The sequence below is a fragment of the Cervus elaphus genome, chromosome 20 (genome assembly GCF_910594005.1).
Source record: "Cervus elaphus chromosome 20, mCerEla1.1, whole genome shotgun sequence".
Classification (NCBI taxonomy): Eukaryota; Metazoa; Chordata; class Mammalia; order Artiodactyla; family Cervidae; genus Cervus; species Cervus elaphus.
The window spans coordinates 89,192,844-89,218,736 of record NC_057834.1 but is presented as its reverse complement, the minus strand read 5'-3'; the positions used below and the strand labels follow the sequence as shown (position 1 = coordinate 89,218,736).

The 25,893-nt window shown below is 36.3% G+C and overlaps 1 protein-coding gene across 2 annotated transcripts in view; it reads right to left on the bottom strand.

The window, feature by feature from the left end:
* Window positions 1-25,893, bottom strand: part of PIGK (phosphatidylinositol glycan anchor biosynthesis class K) — a 131,211-nt gene that overhangs the window by 26,732 nt on the left and 78,586 nt on the right. For both annotated transcript variants that reach the window (XM_043876476.1, XM_043876477.1), the window contains exon 10: window positions 18,956-19,040. In XM_043876476.1, coding sequence (XP_043732411.1) covers window positions 18,956-19,040 — 85 coding nt within the window. The remainder of the gene's footprint in view (window positions 1-18,955; window positions 19,041-25,893) is intronic.

Here is a 25,893-nt window from a genome sequence, read left to right as displayed (position 1 = left end):
ATTGGTAAGGAGACTAATTAGATTTATTCAGCAGCATTTAACCCAGATGAAGCTGTCAATGTCTTCACTGTTGCTTCTGTTATTGTCATTGGCATCATCATCATCATATTTCCAATGCATAACTTGCAAAAGAAAGATTAAGAGACTTGTCCCAGACTAGATAGCTATTAAATGGTGGAGACTGGATTCAATCCCAGGCCACCTTATTACATTATGCTGTGACCTAGGAAATGCTAATGAACTTTACAGTTTTAAACATAAATCTTTCTGTTTTAATTCTTCTGAATAAAATCCTAGAGGTGGCGTTGAATTACTATTATTGGTTATAAATACACACACACTAACAAACTACTTTTCAAAAAGGCTGTATTAACTTACATTCCCATCAGCAATTTAAGAGTATGCTCATCTCACTGCCTTTTCACCAATACCAACTATTCTCATTTTTTAAATCTTTTCAATTTTGGTGAAAACTGGTATCTGTTTGTTTTTATTCTGGAATACTTAACAGACTAATGAGGCTTAAACTTTTCATTCCTAATATAGAAATTTAGTATATCAGGAACTATATGACAAATTTGTAGGTAGACAGACTTTTTCAAATTTACATAAAGTTAATGAAATATCAGTATTGAAATATTGATTACTATTTTCAAATAGCTTTACAGTTTCATGTATGCCTTGAAAAGTGACATTTTGGGAAGCAGGGCTTATAAGTTATAATATGAAATCTGATATTAATTTATATGAATGTAAAATCATATCCCAGGTGATATTAAAGGAGTAACACAAGACCTTCAAGCAGTGTAATTTTCATTACTTGTCTCATAATTTAAAAATAAATAAGCAGTATGTTATTTTTCACTAGACTTCAGTTTTAAAGTCTACAATTAGGGAAAGCTCTGTAAGAATTTAAAACAATCTCAGTCAGTCCCTAGGCAGGGAGAGTTCTATGGATGCTGTCTTTTGATGAGTTTCCAGGTATTGATAATTCAATAGGCACAATTTAAAAGAGAAATTGTCAAAAGTTTTCTACATGATAGACTTTTCAGTCAACCTTTAGTAAAGTTTAGCTTTAATGAGGCAGGCATTACTAGAATAGAAAAACATAAACATGCCAAAATAGCTAGAGTAAAACAAGATGAAGAGCTATCACAAACAAGGACAGAAGAACTAAAAAACTGTCCAAATACATATCACATAACGACAGAAGCTAGGACTGCAGCATCTAAGACAGCATCTGAGAATGCAGAAAAGTGAGAAGAGGTTCTCAATTAAACATATTTTTAAATATTACATTATAAGATTAAGAGACTAGAGCATACAGATAAAAGGTTTTACAGGCAAACACTGGAAATAATTACCTGCAGTGGTACTCAACATGAGGCAGTATTGCCCTCCATGGGATGGGAGGAGTTCAGAAAAGGCGACCGCATTGTTTGGTATCGCAGTAAGTGAAAAGTACTCATGGCAACCAGTGTTTGGAAGGACCAGGGACGCCAACAACCCAGTGATGCGCAATCCAGCCTCGTACAATGACAGAACAGTCTCACTCAAATGCCAAGAGTACCCACAAGAATGGACATACCAGGAAACTATGTGGATTGGTTGTACTAGAAAAAAAAATTATCTCCAGGATTTAAAAGGAACAACAAAGCATAGATGAAACAAAATTTTGCAAAACAGCCTTCCATGTCATAAGCCAAGGCCTATCAGGACATACTCCAGTACTTCTTCCCAGTAAACTGAATCTTCAATGGATATATATAGCTCTATAGTAATCTTTTGGGTAGCTTGTCTAAATGAAAGAAAAGGGGCTACACTATATCATCATTATGTACCCTACAGAGATACATTAAAAAATATAGATTTTGTAATCTACTAATCTTATTAAAATATTAAAGGATTTATAAGAAGCCTTATAACTGAAACAGTGGGATCCAGGGAAAGCCTGCAATATGAATGAGAACACAGTGGGGAAAACAGTGGATAATATATCTCTGTCATGACAAAATATGAAAAAGTTAAAGTTTTTTAAAGAACACACAGGTTTGTGCCTTTGTTTACACATAGCCTTTGCCTTAGTAAAGGGTCTTAAATTAATAAAGATAAAATTGTTTCATGATGTTGATTCCCAGAATGAATCTCTCACATATCTTAAATTCCAGGAAAGTATCTACTAAAAGATGTCTAATCAAGATGTTTAAATCATGCATATTTATGCTTGTTTAATATAGAAACAAGCTGAGACAGTAAGATAAATTTAATTTCACAAGCGAGGACAATAATCATCAGGACCAAGAACAGACTCACTGGAGGTTTAAAATTCAGTTCGTACCTACAGAGTTCACACCATATCACTGCTGCTTTCACAGCACAGTGAACTCACTGCGACAAAAGCCTGCAGTGCTACAAGGTCCAGGTTCAAATCTTGCTTTGCCACATACTAGATATTTGGTTGTATACAAGCTGTCTCTTGTTCCTGTGCCAACATTGTTATGGTTTTGTGTCTACCTTCATGAGAGATACTGATCTGTGATTTTCTTCTCTTGTGATGTATTTGGTATCAGGGTACACTAACCTCATTGATGCTTTTGAATTGTGGTGCTGGACTCTTGAGAGTCCCTTGGACTGCACCACCTGATGCGAAGACCTGACTTAATGGAAAAAACCCTGATGCTGGGAAAGATAGAAGGCACAAGGATAAGAGAAGAGCAGAGGATGAAATGGTTAAACAGTGTCACCAACTCAACGGACATAACTTTGAGCAAACTCTGGGAGATGATGAAGTACAGGGAAGCCTGCCGTGTTGCAGTCCATGGGTCATAAAGAGTTGGATATGATTTAGCAACTGAACAACAGCAACACTAACCTCATAAAGTAAGTTAAGAAGTGTTTTCTCCTCCTCAAATTTTCTGAGACTGTATAGCATTTTTTACTTAAATGTCTGACAGAATTCACCAGCCATGCCATCAGAGTCCATACTTTTCTTTGTGGTAAAATTTTAATTTATAAATTCAACTGCCTAACTTGAAAATCTATTTAGCTTTTCTACTTATTTTTGGACCAGTTTTAATATTTGATTTTTTTTCTAGGAATTTGTCCATTTCATCCAAGTTGTCTAAAATTTGTTGGAAAAAGGTCTTTATAACCTTTACTTATAATTCTTTTGATTTCTAAAGGGGTTCTAGTGATGCCCCCTCTTCATTCTTGATTTTGATAACTTTTTTCTTTTATTATCTTAGTCTAACTGTGTTACCAAATTTGTCTACCTTTTCAAAGTAATAACATGGTTTCATTGGCTTTTTTTCATTTAATTTTTATCTTTAGTAAATTTTTATATCTAGTAAAGACTCAGAGAAGGCAATGGCACCCCACTCCAGTACTCTTGCCTGGAAAATCCCATGGACGGAGGAGCCTGGTAGGCTGCAGTCCATGGGGTGGCGAAGAGTCGGACATGACTGAGCGACTTCACTTTCACTTTTCACTTTCATGCATTGGAGAAGGAAATGGCAACCCACTCCAGTGTTCTTGCCTGGAGAATCCCAGGGACGGGGGAGCCTGGTGGGCTGCCATCTAAGGGGTCGCACAGAGTCGGACACGACTAAAGCGACTTAGCAGCAGCAGCAGCAGCAGAAGTAGCAGTAAAGTACTGCCTGAACATTGTTTTAGAAACTAACGAGCAACATGAGCTTTATAACAAAAAAATAATGGTGACATTACTACTTCATTTCCAATTTTCCTTCCTCTACTTCTTCTGATTGTGGTCAAAAGATGTTTATTATTTTGATTGGGGCCTCTTTTTTCATTCTGGAAGTTTTTAGGGCCTTCTTTTTATTTTTTATTGTTCTAAAATTTCAAACTGATGTTCCTTGGATGGGGTCTATTTGTTTCTTAGCAAACCCCTGAGTTCTGGAAACATATTCTTGCATTATTTCTTTAATATAGCTTCCCGTTTGTTTTTTCTTTCTGTCATCTTTTTCCAATACTTTTCATTAGTCATATGTTGGACCTCACTGTGAAGGTTCTGAAATTTTACCCTGCTTCCAAGATAACAAGCTGGCCTAGAACAGTTTCATGGTTACTGGCAGAAGACATGGGACTCCTAAATCAGAGACAAAGTACTTTATTACTCATAAGCTACATGAGCTTCACATGTGTGCCAGTTCTTTTTGTCCCCAAGTCCCATGGGGACAATGCAGTGGCAGACCTTGGTAATTACTATGCACACAGTAGGTTTATGTAACAGACAATGAATCCCCAACCTAGGAAATCCCAAGTCTTTTATAACAAGCTGCAACAAATCTGTCCAATCTTTGCCCGAGAGAGAGAGACATTATCTTTGTGATAGCAAACAAATCTAAAGGAGTCACTATCTCTGTCTTCCAACACTGTGCACAAACACCTTTGCCAAAATAATCCAGAGTAAAAACTTGTCAGTGTGGGACTTCCCTGGTGGTCTAGTGGTTATGAATCCACCTGCCAACGCAGAGAACAGGAACACAGGTTCAATCCCTGGCCTGGGAAGATTCTGCAAGCCATGGAGCAATTAAGCCCACACACCACAACCCCTGAGCCCTTGCTCTAGAGCCCACGAGCTGCAACTACTGAGCCCACACACCACAACTACTACTGTGCTCCACAACAAGAGAAGCCAGCACAATGAGAAGCCTGTGCACCACAACAAAGAGCAGCCCCCACTCGCTGCAACTAGAGAAAGCCCATGTGCAGCAAGGAAGACCCAGCACAGCCATAAACAAACAAAAATAAATAGTTTTAAAAAGCCTGTCAGTGCTTCTGCTCGTAAGATATACAGAAATGTGAGACTCATATAGAATTGTCTACAGTGTATTCCTCGAATTTTCTTATCCTTTATCTCTGATTTTCCTTCTCTTTTTGTTCCATCTTCTAAGAGATTCCTCAACTATGCGTTCAAAATTTTCTAGTGAAATTTTTATTTCTAGTCGCATAGTTTTAAGTTCTAAGAGCTCTTCCTCATTTTCTGCATATTCCTTTTTGTGTATAGCACCCTGCTTCCTAAATAAAATGCCTTCTCACTGCTTTCTGAAATGGTGGTGGCAGTAGTGGCTGCTGTTATTACTGTCTTCTCCTATTCCTGGCTTTGTCCATATTTGCTAAGTTCCCTTTTTCCATTTGCTTATTTTGAGCTTTGTCTTCCATAATAAAGAATTCTCCAAAAATTTAATGATCCTTGGTTGTATCTCAAGAGTGAGGAAATAAAACACTGATCATAAGACTTTATACATTAACAGCACTTACCAACCACAGGGCTTACCAGTGAGGTAAACGGACTGGGCCTGGGCTATTAAACTGGGGCCCTGCAAATGTCACAATACACCATTTTTTTCTATTAGGCTAGTATCTTCAGGGAGGAATTCTGCAGTCTTCCGCCTGACAGAATATAAGCCTGACACCAGTGCTCTGTGAACTAAACAGAAGGGCAGAGGGAGTTCCTCTTTGCACACAACCTTTGAGGTGTCTGGTGTCTGCTTTCCCAGGTTCTACAATACAAATGGCTTGTTCTCAGAGATCTCCCTCATGATGGAGGTTAGGGCATAGCTTGTCCACTCCACCAAGCTGATAACCATTTATTCAACTGATTTTCTTCTTTTCTTCTTCCAATTTTGGTGCCTCTCATCTGCTATTTTCTACTCCTCCATTTTCTTTGTTTTATCGTATTTATATATTTTTATATCTTTACTGTCATTTTAGTAGGGTTTTTCAGGAAGGAGAATAGACATGTGTTCAATCAGCCATGTTTAAATAGCTCATAAACATAATTTATAAATTTGGTAAAAATTACCACACTGTCCCTACCAATTTACACTCCTCTCCAATAGTTTATGTGCTTTGTTTTTATTGAGTATTACTACTTTTCATATTTTTGCTAATGTAACAGATACTTTTAAATGGGAAATTTTTTTTTTTTAATTTTTAAGGTTGAAATGAGTAATTCTTAGATCATTAATGAATATTAATGTTTTCATCAGTTTATTTTTATTTCAACTTTTGAGGTCTGTCTGTATGAACTTCTTTGCTCCTTTTCCTCTGGAGTGTTAGGATTGTTATCTCTTTGTAAAAGCTCTTTATATATAAAGATGTCAATTCTGTGAGGAAAATAGTTTTGCACTTTGATATTTGCCTTTCTGTTTTGATGTACAAAAATTTTACATTTTTACAAAGTCAAATATATTGATTTTCCTTAAAGCTTTTGCCATGATTTCACACTTAGAAATTCCTTACCAACAAATATTTACCAATATGTAGTTTTGACAGGTCCCATTTTTAGCAGTGATCTATAATCCAATTAGCATCTACTTTTTCCACATGTTATAAATCAAGAATCTAGTCTCTGCTGCCCCTCCCAAAGGCTTAACTGTCCCAGAATCATTTACTGAATAATTCTTTATTTTCTCACTGATTTGTGGTGTCATCTTTATCATTTATATAATCCAAATACACAGTAGGGTTTCTAGGCTAGCTAAGTGATTTATACTATCTACTCTGCTCAGATCTATGCTGCACTTAGGACTTACCTACATTTTTGTATCAGCACCACTTTGTATATCTAAATAGCACAAGCCTAAATATTTTAATATCTGGCAGAGCTAACTAAAAATGATTCTTGACACAAAATATCAAAAAATAAAACACATACCTAACTAGATGACACTAAAGAAAAAGTGTTATGGTAAATTATACATTCATTACTGATGAATTTCATTTTTCCAGTACATTTCTAAAATATACCACTTTTTTTAAAAAGAAAGATCAATAACAATTTTGTTTGAGACTGATCTACCACTCCTGAAAGTGAAAGTAAAGTCACTCTTTGTGACCCCATGGACTATAGCCTATCAGGCTACTCCATCCATGGGATTTTCCATGCAAGGATACTGGAGTGAATTGCCATTTCCTTCTCCAGGAGATCTTCCCAACCCAGAGACTGAACCCAGGTCTCCCGCATTGTAGGCAGACACTTTACTGTCTGAGCCACAAGGGAAGTCTATACTACTCCTAGTTCAGTTCAGTTCAGTCATTCAGTCGTGTCCAACTCTTTGCGACCCCATGGACTGTAACATGCCAAGCTTCCCTGTCCATTACCAACTCCTGGAGTTTGCACAAACTCACATCCATCAAGTCAGTGATGCCATCCAACCATCTCATCCTCCGTCATCCCCTTCTCCTCCTGCCTTCAATCTTTCCCGGCATCAGGGTCTTTTCAAATGAGTCTGTTCTTTGCATCACGTGGCCAAAGTATTGGAGCTTCAGCTTCAGCACCAGTCCTTCCAATGAATATCCAGGACTGGTTTTCTTTAGGATTGACTAGTTTGATCTCCTTGTTGTCCAAGGGACTCTCAAGAGTCTTCTCCAACACCACAGTTCAAAAGCAGCAATTCTTCACTGCTCAGCTTTCTTCATCCAACTCTCACATCCATACATGACTACAGAAAAACCATAGCTTTGACTAGACAGACCTTACCATAGCTTTGACTAGACAGACCTTTGTTGATAAAGTAATGTCTCTGCTTTTTAATATGCTGTCTAGGTTGGTCACAGCTTTCCTTCCAAGGAGCAAGTGTCTTTTAATTTCATGTCTGCGGTCACCATCTGCAGTGATTTTGCAGTCCAAGAAAATAAAACTTTCACTGTTTCCATTGTTTCCCCATCTATTTGCCATGAAGTGGTAGAACTGGATGCCATGATCTTAGTTTTTTGAACATTGAGTTTTAAGCTAGCTTTTTCACTCTCCTCTTTCACTTTCATCAAGAGGCTCTTTAGTTCCTCTTTGCTTTCTGCCATAATGCTGGTGTCATCTGCATATCTGAGGTCATTAATATTTCTTCCGGCAATCTTGACTCCAGCTTATACTACTCTTAACTACATATTCATTTCTTTTTCAAAAACTGTGTCTGTTTTTTTTTTTATCCCTAGTTGTCACTATTTTATAATTCAATAAACTCTACATGGTGCTAATCGATTTTTTATGTTTACAAATTAAAGTAACACAAACCTACCAATTAGAAAAGAAAGAAAAACATTTTCTAACCCATCTGTATGCAATTCTTTTCACAAAGAACAAAAAATATCAACTTTCCACAAAAGTACCATAGTATAGTTACATATTTCAAATCTTAATAGTAAATTTAAGCTATTTTTTTAAGTGGTTTGATTTTAAAATTAACATCTCTGAAATAAATGTAAAATTACTTATAAGGGAAAATCATCCACATCTCTCCAAACGTGTCTCAGTGAGATAGTTCTGTACCTGTCTTCCTAGTAAACAGATTAAAAGAAAAAATAATTTCCCTAAAAGAAAAATTATCAACATAAGCATGCAAGGTTAACCAAACCACTTTCTTTTGTATGTGTTTTTCTATTTTTCATAATATTTTATGTCCTAAGTTTATAAATCTTTAAGAGGATTAGTTGTATTTTCACATGAAATAATGCTCCTTTCATCAGTATTTGCAATTTACATTATCCTATGCAATTTATGGTTTTCTTGCTGTTGTTGCAAGACCACTAGATTGTCCAAATTGTTAATATAATGAAACCTACAATTTGCCTACCTACTCAGAAACATTAAATAAATACTACCACTGTTGGTCATGAAAGGAACCCAAGTGTCATAAATAGTCTGCAGTAAACTCTTTTTGTGACCTTTAGAAAACTCTTCACTTCCTTTTCTTCTTAGCATGTCAAAGAGTCCTAAATTCAACAAAGGTCAGCATACTTATCCAGTGTCTGTGTCCAGTGTCTACTATGTATCAGACACCACACTTAATTCAATTTCCAATGAAAATACTAACAACACTCAACAAAATTTGAGAAGAATTCAAATAACTTCAGCTTACAAGAATGAAATAGAGGAAAATGGGGGAAAGGGGAAAAAAGAAGTGAGGAAGTCAAAAGAGGATAGAGAACAGAGGAAAAGAATAGGAAGGAATGATAACAAATGAGGAGCTGGTCTTTCTCATCATCTACTCTGTTCTCTTCCTCTAACACTGCCAGAGCTATACAACCACGTGGAGAGACAACATGCAAAGAATTAACAGATGTACTGTGCACACAGCTGACTCAGCGGCTATCAGAAAAGACAGGTACCAATCCAAACATATACAATATAACAGTATATCTCAGGAAAGGAACACCTTGAATCTCACAGTACCATGAAGCCATGTCACTACCCACTACTACCTAAGCTGTGATTCCATCATACCAGGAAGGAGTGGAAAACAAAGAAAACTCTAGGTGTGGGTGACTAAATTTTCTACCATTAGGCTGAAAGAAGAGGAGGAATAAGAGGTTAGTTGATTGAAAAAAAAAATCCAATTATAAGAAAATATAGAAAACATGTATTTGCTCTACTGACTGTGGCTTCTGATAATCATCCACATGATAAAGCAACTATGCTGAGGGTCATTCACATCATTTCCAACTTGTTGTGGCCATAAGAAAGATTGCTGCAAATATCACTGCACTGAGATGCAATGATTTGGTATATTCACAGAGCTCTGCAATGCCAAAGAATGTTTAAACTACCATACAACTGTGCTCATTTCACATACAAGCAAGGCAATGCTCAAAATCCTTCCAGCTAGGCTTCAACAGTTCATGAACCAAAAACTTCCAGATGTACAAGCTGGATTTAGGAAAGGCAAAGGAACCAGAGGTCAAATTGCCAACACCTGCTGGATCATAGAAAAAGAAAGAGAATTCCAGAAAAACATCTACTTCTGCTTCACTGGCTAGGCTAAAGCTTTGACTGTGCAGATCACAACAAACTGTGGAAAATTCTGAAAGAGATGGGAATACCAGAACACCTTACTGGCCTCCTGAGAAACCTGCATGCAGGTCAAGAAGCAACAGAACTGGACATGGAACAACAGGCTGGTTCAAAATCGGGAAAGGAGTACGTCAAGGCTGTATATTGTCACCCTGCTTATTTAACTTCTATGCAGAGTACATCATGTGAAATGCCAAGCTGGATAAATCACAAGATGGAACCAAGATTGCTGGGAGAAATAACAACTTCAGATATATAGATAATACCACTCTAATGGCAGAGAGCAAAGAGGAACTAAAGAGCCTCTTGGTGAAGGTGAAAAGAAGAGAGTGAAAAAGCTGGCTTAAAACTCCACATTCAAAAAACTAAGATCATGGCACTTGGTTCCATCACTTCACAGCAAATAGATGGGGAAACAATGGAAACAGTGGCAGATTTTATCTTCTTGTGCTCCAAAATTTGTGAAGACGGTGACTGCACCCATGAAATTAAAAGACGCTTGCTCCTTGGAAGAAAAGCTATGACAAACCTAGACAGTGTATTAAAAAGTAGACACATCTCTTTGCTGACAAAGGTCTGTATAGTCAAAGCTATGGTTTTTCCGTAGTCACATACGGACATGAGAGCAGAACCATAAGGAAGGCTGAGTGCCGAACTTTTGAACTGCAGTGCTGGAGAAGACTCTTGAGGGTCCCTTGGACTGCAATGAGATCAAATGAGTCAATCCTAAAGGAAATCAGCCCTGAACATTCATCAGAAGGACTGATGCTGAAGCTGAAGCTCCAATACTTTGGCCACCTGATACAAAGAGCTGACTCACTGGAAAAGACCCTGATGCTGGGAAAGATTAAGGGCAAGAGGAGAAGGGGATGACGAGGATGAGATGGTTGGATGGCATCATCAGCTTAATGGATGTACATTTGAGCAAACTCTGGGAGATGGCGAAGGACAGCGAAGCCTGGTATGCTGCAGTCCATGGGGTCGCAAAGAATTGGACATAACTTAGCAACTGAACAACAACAAATGCAATGCTTACCACCAAGTTTAGAACATTTTTACCACTTCAAAAAAACCAAAGAATCCCTACACCCATTTAGAAGTCATTCCTCATTCCTCCACCTCATCCCAGTTCTAGACAACCCACAATTGATCTGCCTATTCTAGGCATTTCACACAAACAGAACCATACAACATGTGGTCTTTTATGATAGACTTTTACTTAACACAGTTTTCAAGGATCACCCATGTAGTACAGGTATCAGTACTTCATTCCTCTTTAATCACTGAATAATGCCCCACTGTATGGATATATTTTATTTGCCCATTAGTTGATCAACACTGTGATGCTTCCAATTATTGGCTATTATAAATAATATTGCTATGATCATTCATGCACAGGTTTTTGTGTGGATGTATGTTTGTACACATGTAGGCTGGAATCATTGGGTCATCAGTTCTGCCAAGAGAATGCACTGGTCATAGCAAATATCCTCTTCCAACAACACAAGAGAAGACTATAAACATGGACATCACCAGATGGTCAACACCAAAATCAGACTGATTACATTCTTTGCAGCCAAAGATGGAGAAGCTCTATACAGTCAGCAAAGACAAGACTGGGAGCTGACTGTGGCTCAGATCATGAACTCCTTACTGCGAAATTCAGACTTAAACTGAAGAAAGTGGGGAAATCCACTAGATTTAGGTATGACCTAAATCAAATCCCTTATGACTATACAGTGGAAGGGAGAAATAGATTTAAGGGACTAGATCTGACAGACAGGGTGCCTGATGAACTATGGATGGAGGTTCATGACATTGTACAGAAAACTGGAAATCAAGACCATTTCCAAGAAAAAGAAATGCAAAAAAGCAAAATGGCTGTCTGAGGATGCCTTACAAATAGCTGTGAAAAGAAGAGAAGCAAAAAGCAAAGGAGAAAAGGAAAGATATACCCATTTGAAGGCAGAGTTCCAAAGAATAGCAAGAAGAGATAAGAAAGCCTTCCTTAGCAATCAATGCAAAGAAATGGAGGAAAACAATAGAATAGGAAAGACTAGAGATCTCTTCAAGAAAATTAGAGATACCAAGTGAACGCTTCATGCAAAGATGGGCTCAATAAAGGAGAGAAATGGTATGAACCTAACAGAAGCAGAAGATATTAAGAAGAGGCGGCAAGAATACACAAAAGAACTATACAAGAAAGATCTTCATGACCCACTTAATCACGATGGTGTGATCACTCACACTCACCTAGAGCCAGACATCCTGGAATGTGAAGTCAAGTGAGCCTTAGGAAACATCACTACAAACAAAGCTAGTGGAGGTGATGGAATTCCAGTTGAGCTATTTCAAATCCTGAAAGATGATGCTGTGAAACTGCTGCACTCAATATGTCAGCAAATTTGGAAAATTCCACAGTGGCCACAGGACTGGAAAAGGTCAGTTTTCATTCCAATCCCAAAGAAAGGCAATGCCAAAGAATGCTCAAACTACCCCACAATTGCACTCATCTCACACGCTAGTAAAGTAATGCTCAAAATTCTCCAAGCCAGGCTCCAGCAATACGTGAACCAAGAACTTTCAGATGTTCAAGCTGGTTTTAGAAAAGGCAGAGGAACCAGAGATCAAATTGCCAACATCCGCTGGACCATCGAAAAAGCAAGAGAGTTCCAGAAAAGCATCTATTTCTGCTTTACTGACTATGCCAAAGCCTTTCACTGTGTGGATCACAATAAACTGTGGAAAATTCTGAAAGAGATGGGAATACCAGACCACCTGACCTGCCTCTTGAGAAACCTGTATGCAGGTCAGGAAGCAACAGTTAGAACTGGACATGGAACAACAGACTGGTTTCGAATAGGAAAAGGAGTACGTCAAGGCTGTATACTGTCACCCTGCTTATTTAACTTACATGCAGAGTACATCATGAGAAATGCTGGACTGGATGAAGCACAAGCTGGAATCCAGATTGCCGGGAGAAATATCAATAACCTCAGATATGCAGATGACATCACCCTTATGGCAGAAAGTGAAGAAGAACTAAAGAGCCTCTTGATGAAAGTGAAAGAAAAGAGTGAAAAAGTTGGCTTAAAGCTCAACATTCAGAAAACTAAGATCATGGCATCTGGTCCCATCACTTCATGGCAAATAGATGGGGAAACAATGGAAACAGTGAAAGACTTTATTTTTTTGAGCTCCAAAATCACTGCAGTTGGTGACTGCAGTCATGAAATTAAAAGACGCTTGCTCCTTGGATGGAAAGTTATGACCAACCTAGACAGCATATTAAAAAGCAGAGACATTACTTTGTCAACAAAGGTCCATTTGGTCAAGGCTATGGTTTTTCCAGTGGTCATGTATGGATGTGAGAGTTGGACTCTAAAGAAAGATGAGCGCCAAAGAACTGATCCTTTTGAACTGTGGTGTTAGAGAAGACTCTTGAGAGTCCCTTGGACTGCAAGGAGATCCAACCTGTCCATCCTAAAGGAGATCAGACCTGAGCATTCATTGGAAGGACTGATGTTGAAGCTGAAACTCCAATACTTTGGCCACCTGATCTGAAGAGCTGACTCATTGGAAAAGACCCTGATGCTGGGAAAGATTGAGGGCAGGAGGAGAAGGGGATGTCAGGGGATGAGGTGGTTGGATGGCATCACCGACTCGATGGACATGGGTTTGGGTAGGCTCCGGCAGTTGGTGATGGACAGGGAGGCCTGGCATGCTGCAGTTCATGGGGTTGCAAAGAGTCGGACACAACTAAACGACTGAATTGAACTGAATGGTAAATCTACATTTAACCTTGTGAGAAACTGCCAGACTGTTTTCCAATATGTGATTTTAATTTCTGCCAGTTTGATAGGCATACAATAATTTTACTTAATTTGTAATGTGTACTTCCTTAATGAGTTTTAGGCTTTCTTTTCACTCACTAGCCATTTCTATTTGTTCTTCTCTGACCTGCTTTTCATCTTTTGTCTTTTTTTTTCCTACTGAGTTGTTTTGTCTTTTATAAACGTTCAAGAATTCTACATATATTTTTGATATTAACCAATTCACTATTGTCTTCTTTGCAAAGATCTTATTTTGATTCTAACATTAGTATTTTAATGTTCTGGTATCTTTTGATATATAAAATATTAAATTTTTATGGAGCCAAACATATCTCCTGCATGTGTATGTTTATTAAGAAGTTCTTTCCTACTTTAGATTAAAAATGCTGTTGCTGAAACTTTCTTCTAAAATCTTATTTTAAGTCTTCATACAAAATTTATTTTATATTACATAGTATGAAATTCAAATTAAGCTGTTTTTCTATTGAAATACATATAATCTTAATCATATATTTAATGATCAAATCTCATAAATTTTTTTCTTTGAATTCTCTATTCAGTGTTTTTTCGAGCCTCAGGTCAGGACTATTTGCTTTTGAAATTAATTTAGTTATGCTTTATTTGACACTGAAAAAAAAAAACAGAAAAAGAAAATAATGTGCATCACATGTAATGAGGGTAAATGTTTCATAAAACTTTTACTTCTAATCTTTAACACATACATACATCAATGTATGTAAAATGTATTTCTTATTGTGAATTATAATAATGTTTGAAATCCACCTTTTTACTGTATTCCATTAATCCACTTATCTGTTCCTTTGTCCATACCTATTTATATGATTCAAGAGGCTGTGTTTTCTTTTATGTACTTTCTTTGTCTATTATTAGATATTTGTTCTTCCACATGAACTATGTGGTCATTTTTTTTTTCTAACATTAAAAAAAAAACCAACTTGCTTCTATTCTAATTAGAACTCCTAATTTGGGAAAATTATACTTTATGATATTAAGTTCCCTACCCCATCAAATATTTGGTATAACTTTCTGCTTATGAAATGTGGTATGCTTCCATGATTCTTAGACTGTAAGTTCTATAGTTTACTTGCCAAATGTACTCTCTAGGTATTTTATAGTTCCTTTCATTGTGAAAGAACATTTTTCCCATTTTCATTTTGTGTGGTTATTGCAAATATGAAGCAGTACCGGTTTTATTCATCTTATATCTGACTATCTCACCAGATTCTCTTCTTACTTCTACTGCTTATAACTTGAATGTCTTGGATTTCCTAGATGTGCAATCATGTTTGCTAGGACACGTAAAGAAAGGTAAATAATTTGACAGTACAAAATGGAAATACTGAAATCCTGTCTATCTCCTCATTGTAACATGCAGTTTAAGTAATATAAACAAGAAATTAATTACTCAAATGACTGAAATAGATTCCTCTCTCTCACTCTCTGCTATTCCTTGAATTGCTCTTCATGTTAAGCCCTGTGCCTGGCTCCTCCTCTCTCATTTTCTAAACTGTGCCCTGGCTTCTGATGCCTTGATGGTAGGGAAAAGAGATGTTCTGGCTCTCACTATACCATTGCACACACACACACACACACACACACACACAAGCATATATCTCCAGCCATTCAGACATGCAAAAATGGCACAAGATAAGATGCTGAAAAAAATATCAAGAAATCAAGGAGATCCGGAAAGACGATCAAATAGAAGATATGGTGGCACTAGTGGTAAAAAACCCACCTACCCAGGCAGGAGACATAAGAGACTCGAGAGACACGGTTTTGGTCCCTGGCTCAGGAAGGTCCCCTGCAGGAGGAAACTGCATCCTACTCCAGTAATCTTGCCTGATTACGAGCCTGTGGGCTACAGTCCACGGGGCTGCAGAGAGTCAGACACAGCTGAAGTGACTGAGCACACAGAGGGTAAGATACGTGAATAAGTAACATTATTTCAATAAGAATGACACATACTCCAGAACAGACATAGGTAAAGCATGACGCAAGATGAGAAGAAAAACAGTTCTTAGAGTACAAAAACACACTATTATAGGTGGAGGTTAAATATATACTTCAATAACACTATAAAACAGATATATTACATATTTTGAGATATTATGGGTTTGGCTGCACCTAATTATTACATACATCACTATTCTCTTAGGGGGGAAAATGGCTTTCAAATAATTCACTTATACGTGAACTCCTAGCAACATAACTCACGTGTTTCTTTTTTTTTTTTTTTTATTAGTTGGAGGCTAATTACTTCACAACATTTCAGTGGGTTTTGTCATACATTGATATGAATAAGCCATAGATTTACTCGTATTCCCCATCCCGATCCCCCCTCCCACCTCCCTCTCCACCCGATTCCTCTGGGTCTTCCCAGTGCACCAGGCCCAAGCACTTGTCTCATGCATCCCACCTGGGCTGGTGATCTGTTTCACCATAGATAGTATACATGCTGTTCTTTTGAAACATCCCACCCTCACCTTCTCCCACAGAGTTCAAAAGTCTGTTCTGTATTTCTGTGTCTCTTTTTCTGTTTTGCATATAGCGTTGTCGTTACCATCTTTCTAAATTCCATATATATGTGTTAGTATGCTGTAATGTTCTTTATCTTTCTGGCTTACTTCACTCTGTATAATGGGCTCCAGTTTCATCCATCTCATTAGGACTGATTCAAATGAATTCTTTTTAACGGCTGAGTAATATTCCATGGTGTATATGTACCACAGCTTCCTTATCCATTCATCTGCTGATGGGCATCTAGGTTGCTTCCATGTCCTGGCTATTATAAACAGTGCTGCGATGAACATTGGGGTGCATGTGTCTCTTTCAGATCTGGTTTCCTCAGTGTGTATGCCCAGAAGTGAGATTGCTGGGTCATATGGCAGTTCTATTTCCAGTTTTTTAAGAAATCCCCACACTGTTTTCCATAGTGGCTGTACTAGTTTGCATTCCCACCAACAGTGTAAGAGGGTTAGAGGGAAGAGCTAACACCTATCTTACTCAAACTCTTCCAGAAAATTGCAGATGAAGGTAAGCTTCCAAACTCATTCTATGAGGCCACCATCACCCTAATTCCAAAACCAGACAAAGATGCCACAAAAAAAGAAAACTACAGGCCAATATCACTGATGAACATAGATGCAAAAATCCTTAACAAAATTCTAGCAAACAGAATCCAACAACATATTAAAAAAATCATACACCATGACCAAGTGGGCTTTATCCCAGGAATGCAAGGATTCTTTAATATCCGCAAATCAATCAATGTAATACACCACATTAACAAATTGAAAGATAAAAACCATATGATTATCTCAATAGATGCAGAGAAAGCCTTTGACGTGTTCTTAAAGATCACTCGACAGACAACTGTAACAGTTTCAAAATTATGGTATTGTCAATAAAGGGAAATAAGAGGAAAAATTATCTTTCCTGATTACCCCTTGAGAACAAAATTAATTTTATTCACTATAAAGAAGAAGAAATCCCTATTGTGAATCTTAAAATAAAAATTTTATAAATTCAGGTACTATAAAAATTTCATTATGTTTATAATTCAGTGTTAAAATTAATATAGCTTCTTATAATGCCAAGAATATCATCATAAAAATTTTGACCAGGGTCAAAGTTTTTCATCTTTGAATTCACAGTGTATATAACAGCAGTTTATTGGTTCATTCAAGCTATAAAAATATGACTGACATTTCATCTGGTCAACCATCTTAAAGGTTAACTCTTGTTTCCTGTTTTAGATTTTATTCTAGGTGAAGTGTTGTGGGCAGATTCTATTTACCTATTCTGAACAAACCACAAACTGTTTCATTGCTCACTCTTACTGTTAAGAACATATTGACTTGCTGCCTGCTCTGCTGTTTAATTCATTTATGCTGAGAGTCAGGCATGAAGACAGAATTTTAAATGTGACATTTGCAGGCTGTTAGGTCATTTAAACACTGACAACACCAGAGAATTCCTGACATATAACTGGACCTGATTACCAGCCACAGATAGACTATGGGCAAATTTTAGACCACTTTTTATAATTTCTCATAGAATTTTAATATTCAATTTTAACCTCCATGAAAAGATCTATGTAGCCAACATTTTATTTATTTTTTTTTTTTTAGGATTTTCAGCCATATTACATGATGACACTTGGTAACAATATTTTTTAATATCATTTTATCTACACAGTACTTTACTGTTTAACAGAATACTGAAAATATAGTCCAACATCCCAGTTTTAAGTGCAATAATCAGAACCACCATTGTATTTAGGAAGTGAGAGTGAAAGTGAAAAGTCACTCAGTCGTGTCTGACTCTTTGTGACCCCATGGACTGTAGCCCACCAGGCTCCTCCATCCATGGAATTTTCTAGGCAAGAGTACTGGAGTGGGTTGCCATTTCCTTCTCCATGTAGCCAACATTTTAAAGTAAAAGCCTGTTTTCTTTTAATAAGCTCAACCTGGTACTTATAATCAATCTGTATCTGCTAAATAAAAATTCGTTTGATTGGCAAAGACATATGGAAAGACTCATAATAGTAATTAACATTCATAAAAATTCTGACAAATTCTGACATTTAAGGACTTTTAATATTTCCTATAATCTATAGCGTCTGATAAATCTGGTAGGTCTATCGGCCATAACTCTCATCAACAAACCACTTTTAAAATTCTTAGATTCTGGCCCAGCAGAGCGAACTTTGTATGCTGTCAGAATTACAGTACAAAATCTAAGTTTAAAAACTTACCACACTGCCTTCTCTAAGATTACAGTAATGTAGAAGGGATGATAGAGTCATTATAATTGGAAATGAAAAAATTACCCACATGACATTTAGAATTACACTTTACAAGAGTTGATAATGGGGTGGGGTAGAAGAAGTAAGGAGAGATTTCTTTCTCATTTTACCTACTCAAAAAAATTACACCAAATGTTATTTTTTCAGTAATTTCTTTGTCATTAATAAGTACCATATACAATGGTTCAAATGAAAGTTCTCTGAAATTAAGTCTTGTTGTTAAGTAATGCACAAAAGATAATTCTGATTCTACCCTGTATTTTATATAAGCAAGAATTCTACTGTTAAACAGCAAGTAGCCTTTTAATATTGCGCTTTGAATGAGATTTCCAACTGTAAGAGGTGGAGCCTAAATAGGGCTAGACAGCCTGGAATGCCTTTCAGCTATAGCACATTGATTCTGAAAAACCTAACAAAAGCAATTACTTTTCAGAGATTAAAAATCTTGTTTCTTTCAAAAGAATAAAATGGAAAGCAAACCTGGTGTATTATCTGAGCTACAGGAAGTTGTTCAGCGTATTTCAGAGGTTCCATTAGTTCCTCAACCATCTGGTCTTTCTTATAGCTGGAAAAAACAAATTAAAAAACACAAAGCTAAAGTATATTTTTTTAAATATGGCAGATACTTAAACATACAAAATATGAACTATATTAAAAATATATATCTGAGATTGTAAAATAAGCAGTATTTGTCAATAATCTATGAAAAACAATCTAAGGATAATTTTTAAATGGTACAACCATATATACATTCAGATTGCATAAAATTACTATTTAATAAGACTAGCTAACATCACATAATAGTCTCATCCTGTTTTTCACTCTGAGACTTAAAAATGTTTAAGAACTCCATGTTCACTGCATATGCTTTTAAAGTGTCTTCAAAACTTGGCTCCAACTATTCAAGCCTCATTTTCAGCAACTCTTCCTCTACATCCGAACCAATAGTTTCAGCCACGCCCATCTACTGGTCCCCTGCCAGTGGGCCTTGTATTCCCAGGACTCTGATTTTCTCCATTCTGTTTCCTATTTGGACCAACTAAAACTCCCTTTTTGTTTACTCTTCTTTCAAATATAGTAATTTATTTAGATCTACTTAGGTGCATTTTTTTAACCACCTTGAAGAAAAAAATCATGTTTATTCTTCTTTGTATAGCTACTGTTTACCATATAATGAAGACTCAACAAATGTTTGCTGAATGAATATATGAATAAAATAAAGACAACAATAACTCTCTGAGAGGTTATTCAATATGGAAAATATTTTAACTTTTATTTCAATGAGATGCAGAATGGACACAACACATACCTGATGGTATAAAAGAGTAAAGTGTAGAGTAAGAATAAAATCTACCCAAATGAAGAAAACTACAAAAAAAGGTTCTTAAAAAAGTATCAACATTTACAAAATAGCAAATAAACATTAGATTTCAAAACAGTAAGACCGAAATACATTTAAACTTTCAATTACCTTTTATTCCTGTAAAGTACACATCGCCTTATCAACTTAAATCTAAAAACTGAAACCTTGAATTACCTTGAAAAATAAACAAGCCTAGTATAAATCTCTAGTTAATAAATCTGATGACAAGAAATCTGGAATCTCTCCCAATAAAAAGGCAAATATACAAATAAGGACAAAATTTTGTACATAAGAGTTTAAAAGACCTCTTAGATAGGGAAAAGTCTATATATACTTTGCAGATTAGCATAAAAATAATTAATTGGAGGAACTTTGTAGACTCTCACTATTGATGAAAAAGACTGTCTTAAATATTCCTTTATAGAGACACAAAATAGAAGGGTGGTTTCCAGGAGCAAATGAGCGGAGAGGGGGGAATTACTATTTAATGGGTAGAATTCCAGTATTAAAAGATGAAGAAAGTTCTGGAGATGGACACAGATAAAGACAAAGACCTCGTGAATATACCAGGGGCAGATTTAACCATCTATAAATAAACAAGAGAGGTTTTATAAGAAAACAATCCTGTCAACACCTTGATCTTGGACTTCCAGCTTCCAGAACTGTGAGGAAATAAATTTCTGTTGCTTAAGTCACTCAGTCTGTGGTACTTTGTTATGGCAGCCCTCACAAATTAATACAGTATACAACTAAAAATAAAATAAATATTCATTGACCAAAAATAACCCACATTATTTTTAAACATTTCACAATGTACCACCATTTAAAGTTCTACCTATATTTTTAGGTATACAAGAGATATACCAAGCAACAAAGGGAAAATAGATTAAATAATACCAATTTAAAATTCTTGTGCTTCAAAATACACTACCAAGAAAGTAAAAAACCCAAAGAATGGAGGAAAATTTTGGCAAATCATACATCTGGGAATAGCAGACCACCTGACCTGCCTCTTGAGAAACCTGTATGCAGGTCAGGAAGCAACAGTTAGAATTGGACATGGAATAACAGACTGGTTCCAAATAGGAAAAGGACTACATCAAGGCTGTATATTGTCACCCTGCTTATTTAACTTATATGCAGAGTACATCATGAGAAACGCTGGGCTGGAAGAAGCACAAGCTGGAATCAAGATTGCGGGGAGAAATATCAATAACCTCAGACATGCAGATGACACCACCCTTATGGCAGAAAGTGAAGAAGAACTAAAGAGCCTCTTGATGAAAGTGAAAGAAGAGAGGGAAAAAGCTGGCTTAAAGCTCAACACTCAGAAAACTAAGATCATGGCATCCAGTCCCATCACTTCACAGCAAATAGATGGGGAAACAGTGGAAACAGTGACTGACTTTATTTTGGGGGGCTCCAAAACCACTGCAGACGGTGACTGCAGTCATGAAATTAAAAGACGCTTGCTCCTTGGATGGAAAGTTATGACCAACCTAGACAGCATATTAATAAGCAGAGATATTACTTTGTCAACAAACGTCCATCTAGTCAAGGCTATGGTTTTTCCAGTAGTCATGTATGGATGTGAGAGTTGGACTATAAAGAAAGATGAGCACCAAAGAATTGATGCTTTTGAACTGTGGTGTTGGAGAAGACTCTTGAGAGTCCCTTGGACTGCAAGGAGATCCAACCAGTCCTTCCTGAAGGAGATCAGTCCTGGGTGTTCATTGGAAGGACTGATGCTGAAGCTGAAACTCCAATACTTTGGCCACCTGATGCAAAGAACTGATTCATCTGAAAAGACCCTGATGCTGGGAAAGATTGAAGGCAGGAGGAGAAGTGGATGACAGAGGATGAGATGGTTGGATGTCATCACCGACTCAATGGACACGAGTTTGGGTAAACTCCGGAGTTGGTGATGGACAGGGAGGCCCTGGGGTGCTGTGGTCCGTGGGGTCGCAAAGAGTCAGACACAACTGAGCAACTGAACTGAACTGATACATCTGAAAAAATATTTGTATCAAAACTACATTATAACTCTATAATAAAAAGATAAATAATTCATTTAAAATTTTCCTTCCTCACTAAGGATATTTCTAAGTGAAACTGGATTATTTGTGGGTTGTTTTTTTTTTTTTTTACTGTATGTCTGTGGTAGGAAAGAATACAATGACTACTCCATAGAGTTTGGTGCTATTGCCTTGATTAAGGCACTAGAAGTTTCAATAAATATCTGCTGGGGAAAAAAATTAGTGTAGATGAGATCACTGGTAATTCTAAGAGTAAACAGAAATATGAAAAATTCTTCTAAAAATACGAAGTAATGACATATAAAATGGAGTTCATTTTACTCATAAAATGTCTCTCAATCAATATAAAAGATACATAAATATTAGAAATCTAATTTTAGCAATTCATTTTAACATTTTCAAAAATGACAAGTAGCTGTTGCAAAACATTTCAACTTCTTTTTCCTTATTTTATTTTTTCTAAACCATTTTAAAGTTGCAAATATCACAACAGATCACATCTAAACACGTCAGTATGCATCAACCAATGAGAGGTTTGAAAATTTTCTTTTTCTTTCTTTTGCCTGGCTGCGCAGCTTTCAGGACCTTAGTTTCCCCACCAGGGATCATACCACGCCTCTGACCCCAGCAGTGAGAGCACTGAGTCCTAACCATCAGGGAACACTCTTGAAAATTTTCTTAATAACTGCAGCATGTTTTAAAAAGTCACTCAAAGTGCAATTCCCAAGTAATCTTGGGTATCACTATGGATTTTGAGCTTTTTACTTATTCAATGTCCCACAACAAATTACTCATTTTGAATTTCTTAAAAATGTCCATCAATTTCTTGCCATGTATGTTGCTCAAGGTGTGATGTCAAACTGATTTTCTTTCTATTTTAATTACTCTCACTTTTAATTTATTTTAAAAATAAAACTATTTTTTTTTTTTTTGGCTTGAAGGCTCAGGTGGTCTTTTTCTTTTATTTTAAGGTCTAATACTAATATATAAGATATAGCTAAGAGTCAATTGTTCTAGATCAATCAATTCTCTGAGGCACATGGGGGCCCTTTCAATATGGAAATCCAAGTTTCCTTTTATTTTAGAGAAGTTTGATTTATTATAATTTTAAATATTATTTCTGTTCATTTCCCATTTATTTTTCTAGTTCAATTTCTCGATCTAAATATATTGGATCTTCTCTCTTTATCTCTGATCCTTTTATCTATCTTATTTCAATTTCACTTTCATGAATTTTTTCATTTCTAGTCTCTTACTGAACTTTTGGCAATATCTATCTTACCTTGGGTACCTTGTAATTTACTTTTCATTTCTGAAATGATTTTTGTCTTTTTTTGTTGGTTTCCTTTCCAGAGTTCAGTCAGCTCCTATTTGATACATCTTCCTATTCATTGTCCATTTCAATTGTGAGTTTTGAAGTGTCTGATTCATGGTGTTCTTTCATAATGCAATTGCTTGTGTAATGTAAGTTATTTATATTTGAGTATTGTGTCTTGGTTTCCCTGGTGGCTCAGATGGTAAGAATCTACCTGCAATGCGGGAGACCTCAGTTTGATCCTTGGGTTGGAAAGATCCCCTGGAGAAGGGAATGGCTACCCACTCCAGTATTCTTGTCTGGAAAATTTCATGGACAGAGGAACCTGGAGAGCTACAGTCCATAGGACTGCAAAAAGTTGGACACAACTGAGCAACTAACACTTTGACTTTTATCTTAGTTTTCCTTTTTTGTGCCTTTCTTTTCCTTCTTTTTATTTTTCCCTTCATTCTCTGTGTGTTGAGCATGTTTAGAAGATTTGGTTTTAGTATTCTGCTTTCTTACAGTAACTGTGTATGGATGTTGGCTTCTTTTTTACTGAAAATTATCTGCTTTTTTTTTTTTAGATGCAGCAATACAGTAAGCTATCTTGTGATGGGAGAAGAGAGGAGATTAAGTTGGGTTATTAGGTTTCCCTCCATTCAACAACACCCTCCTCTGTGGCTACGATAAAGTGTAGCTTTTCTAACAAATGGTACTTTTTGTGGTAGTGGTGAGAACAGACTTTGTCCTTTTTTCCCCTCTCATTTCCTTTGGACCCCTGTGTGCGGTTGCTTATTTCTTTCCCTTCACTACAAGACTCCAAGGGACACCTCCTCCTTCCTTACAGACTATCATCGATTTCCTCAGAATTAATGCTTTCCCAATACTATCAACTAAGTCAAGTCACCCCCACTTTCTAGACCCCATATCGTCTATCTTTAGTAGCGAGGGCCCTAGCAAGTAGTCCATGTTTATAGCATAATTCAGGAACTACAAAAACTATCAATGTTATTTCCAGTTTATATATGGCTACCATTCTAAGGGAACTTGGAATTTTCTCTTGAAAAACAGTAAAGTTCTCTTTCTTAAAGCTACTCATTATTCCTTTTATTTAACATTTGAGTTCCTCCTAAAAATATATATTTTTCATTTTTTTTAAGATATACTTTTCTATTATCTCTTTCCAAGATCTTTCACTAAGACATCTACTTTAAAAAGAGTAGTTTCTGCATGCAAAAAGCTATACATTCCTTTTCTTACTTTACTGTCTCTTTTTTAAAAAACAATAATAGGAATGGAATTCGCTTACACTATAGAATAACTAGATACAACACAGTGACACTACCATCTTAAATCAAAATCTAATTAAAATACTGTCCAAATCCTTTGCCAAAGTAAATAAAATGCTGCTGGCAAAATTCTGAAACCCAGTTAGTCTCTACAAACTTTTGTTTCTTTTGAGTTCTTTTTACTCTTTCAAGATACCCAGTTCCCTCAAAAATCTTTCTCCTCTGTTGTATCCAGCACTCCTAGAACAACACTGCAAAATTATTAATGTACCCACATATAAGGTCACCTCTAATTCAGAAAAAGGTGAGGTTTTATTCCATATTGCCATATAGAGATTAGATTATTCAAGTATAAGATGGCCTAGTTTACTGTGGGCAGAAGGCTAAAGCACCTTTTCAAACACTAGAAATACACCCAACAAAAAGAACAGAAAAACAGACACATTGTGCTATGCCAGACACAAACTAAAAATTAGGATTATCAATAAATAATTCAAGACACATGATGTAGAGTACTCTGAAATCATTAGGAAGAAATTCTTTAAACACACCAGAAACAGGAAGCTAGCCAAAGTTAGTGTTACTTCTTGAACATGAGAGACTAAAAGAAGTTTTTGAAACTAAAAATATATAAAGAAATCAAGTTAATTTCTTAATACAATCCTGCTGGGGGAAAAAAGGACAGAAAAATTTCCTAAACTGCATTAAAAAAATACCCAAGCATTCATATAATTGACAACACATATTGTTGTGCAAGATATACTTGACAAACCTGCAGCCCTATGACATTCCTGAAAGTTTAAAGACACTCTAAGGGAAAAGACAACTCAAATTTATTGGTCGATAGAGACAAAGACAAAATGCTATTACAACTCCAAAACATCCCAAGAGTCACTGAAGATTATTTTTGTGAAGACAGGTTATATAGAAATGACACAACAATCTAATGCATCTTCCTTGAAATGAGATCCCCCTTCCACGCTCACAGCATCACCGTTCTTCTAACTGTCAAACTACGATCTTGCAAGCAAAGATACTAAACATAGCCTTGGCCATTACCTACTTTAAAGAAGCACAAGGAAGATAATGAGTTGGGGAAAGAGACATCATTTGAGGTAGGGAACAGAAAGTTAACTCCCAAGAGAAATAAGGTTACATGAGCTTATGGCCCAACTGCTGAAATGCATCTTTTTTTACCATCAGCTTGCAATGAGGTAGCATATCAGTTAAAAAAGAACGTAAGTTTAAAAAGATCACATACCAATTAAAAAAGACTACCTCCCCGGAAATTTAGTAAAGTGAATATAACAAAACCCCGGAAAACCAAGCTCTAATTCTCACTGAAGGACCTCTTATCTGGTACAAGTTGTAAGCAGGCTTTGCAGAAGTTCTCCAAACCAGCAAATGTATATATTCATAAGGAATAATCTTTG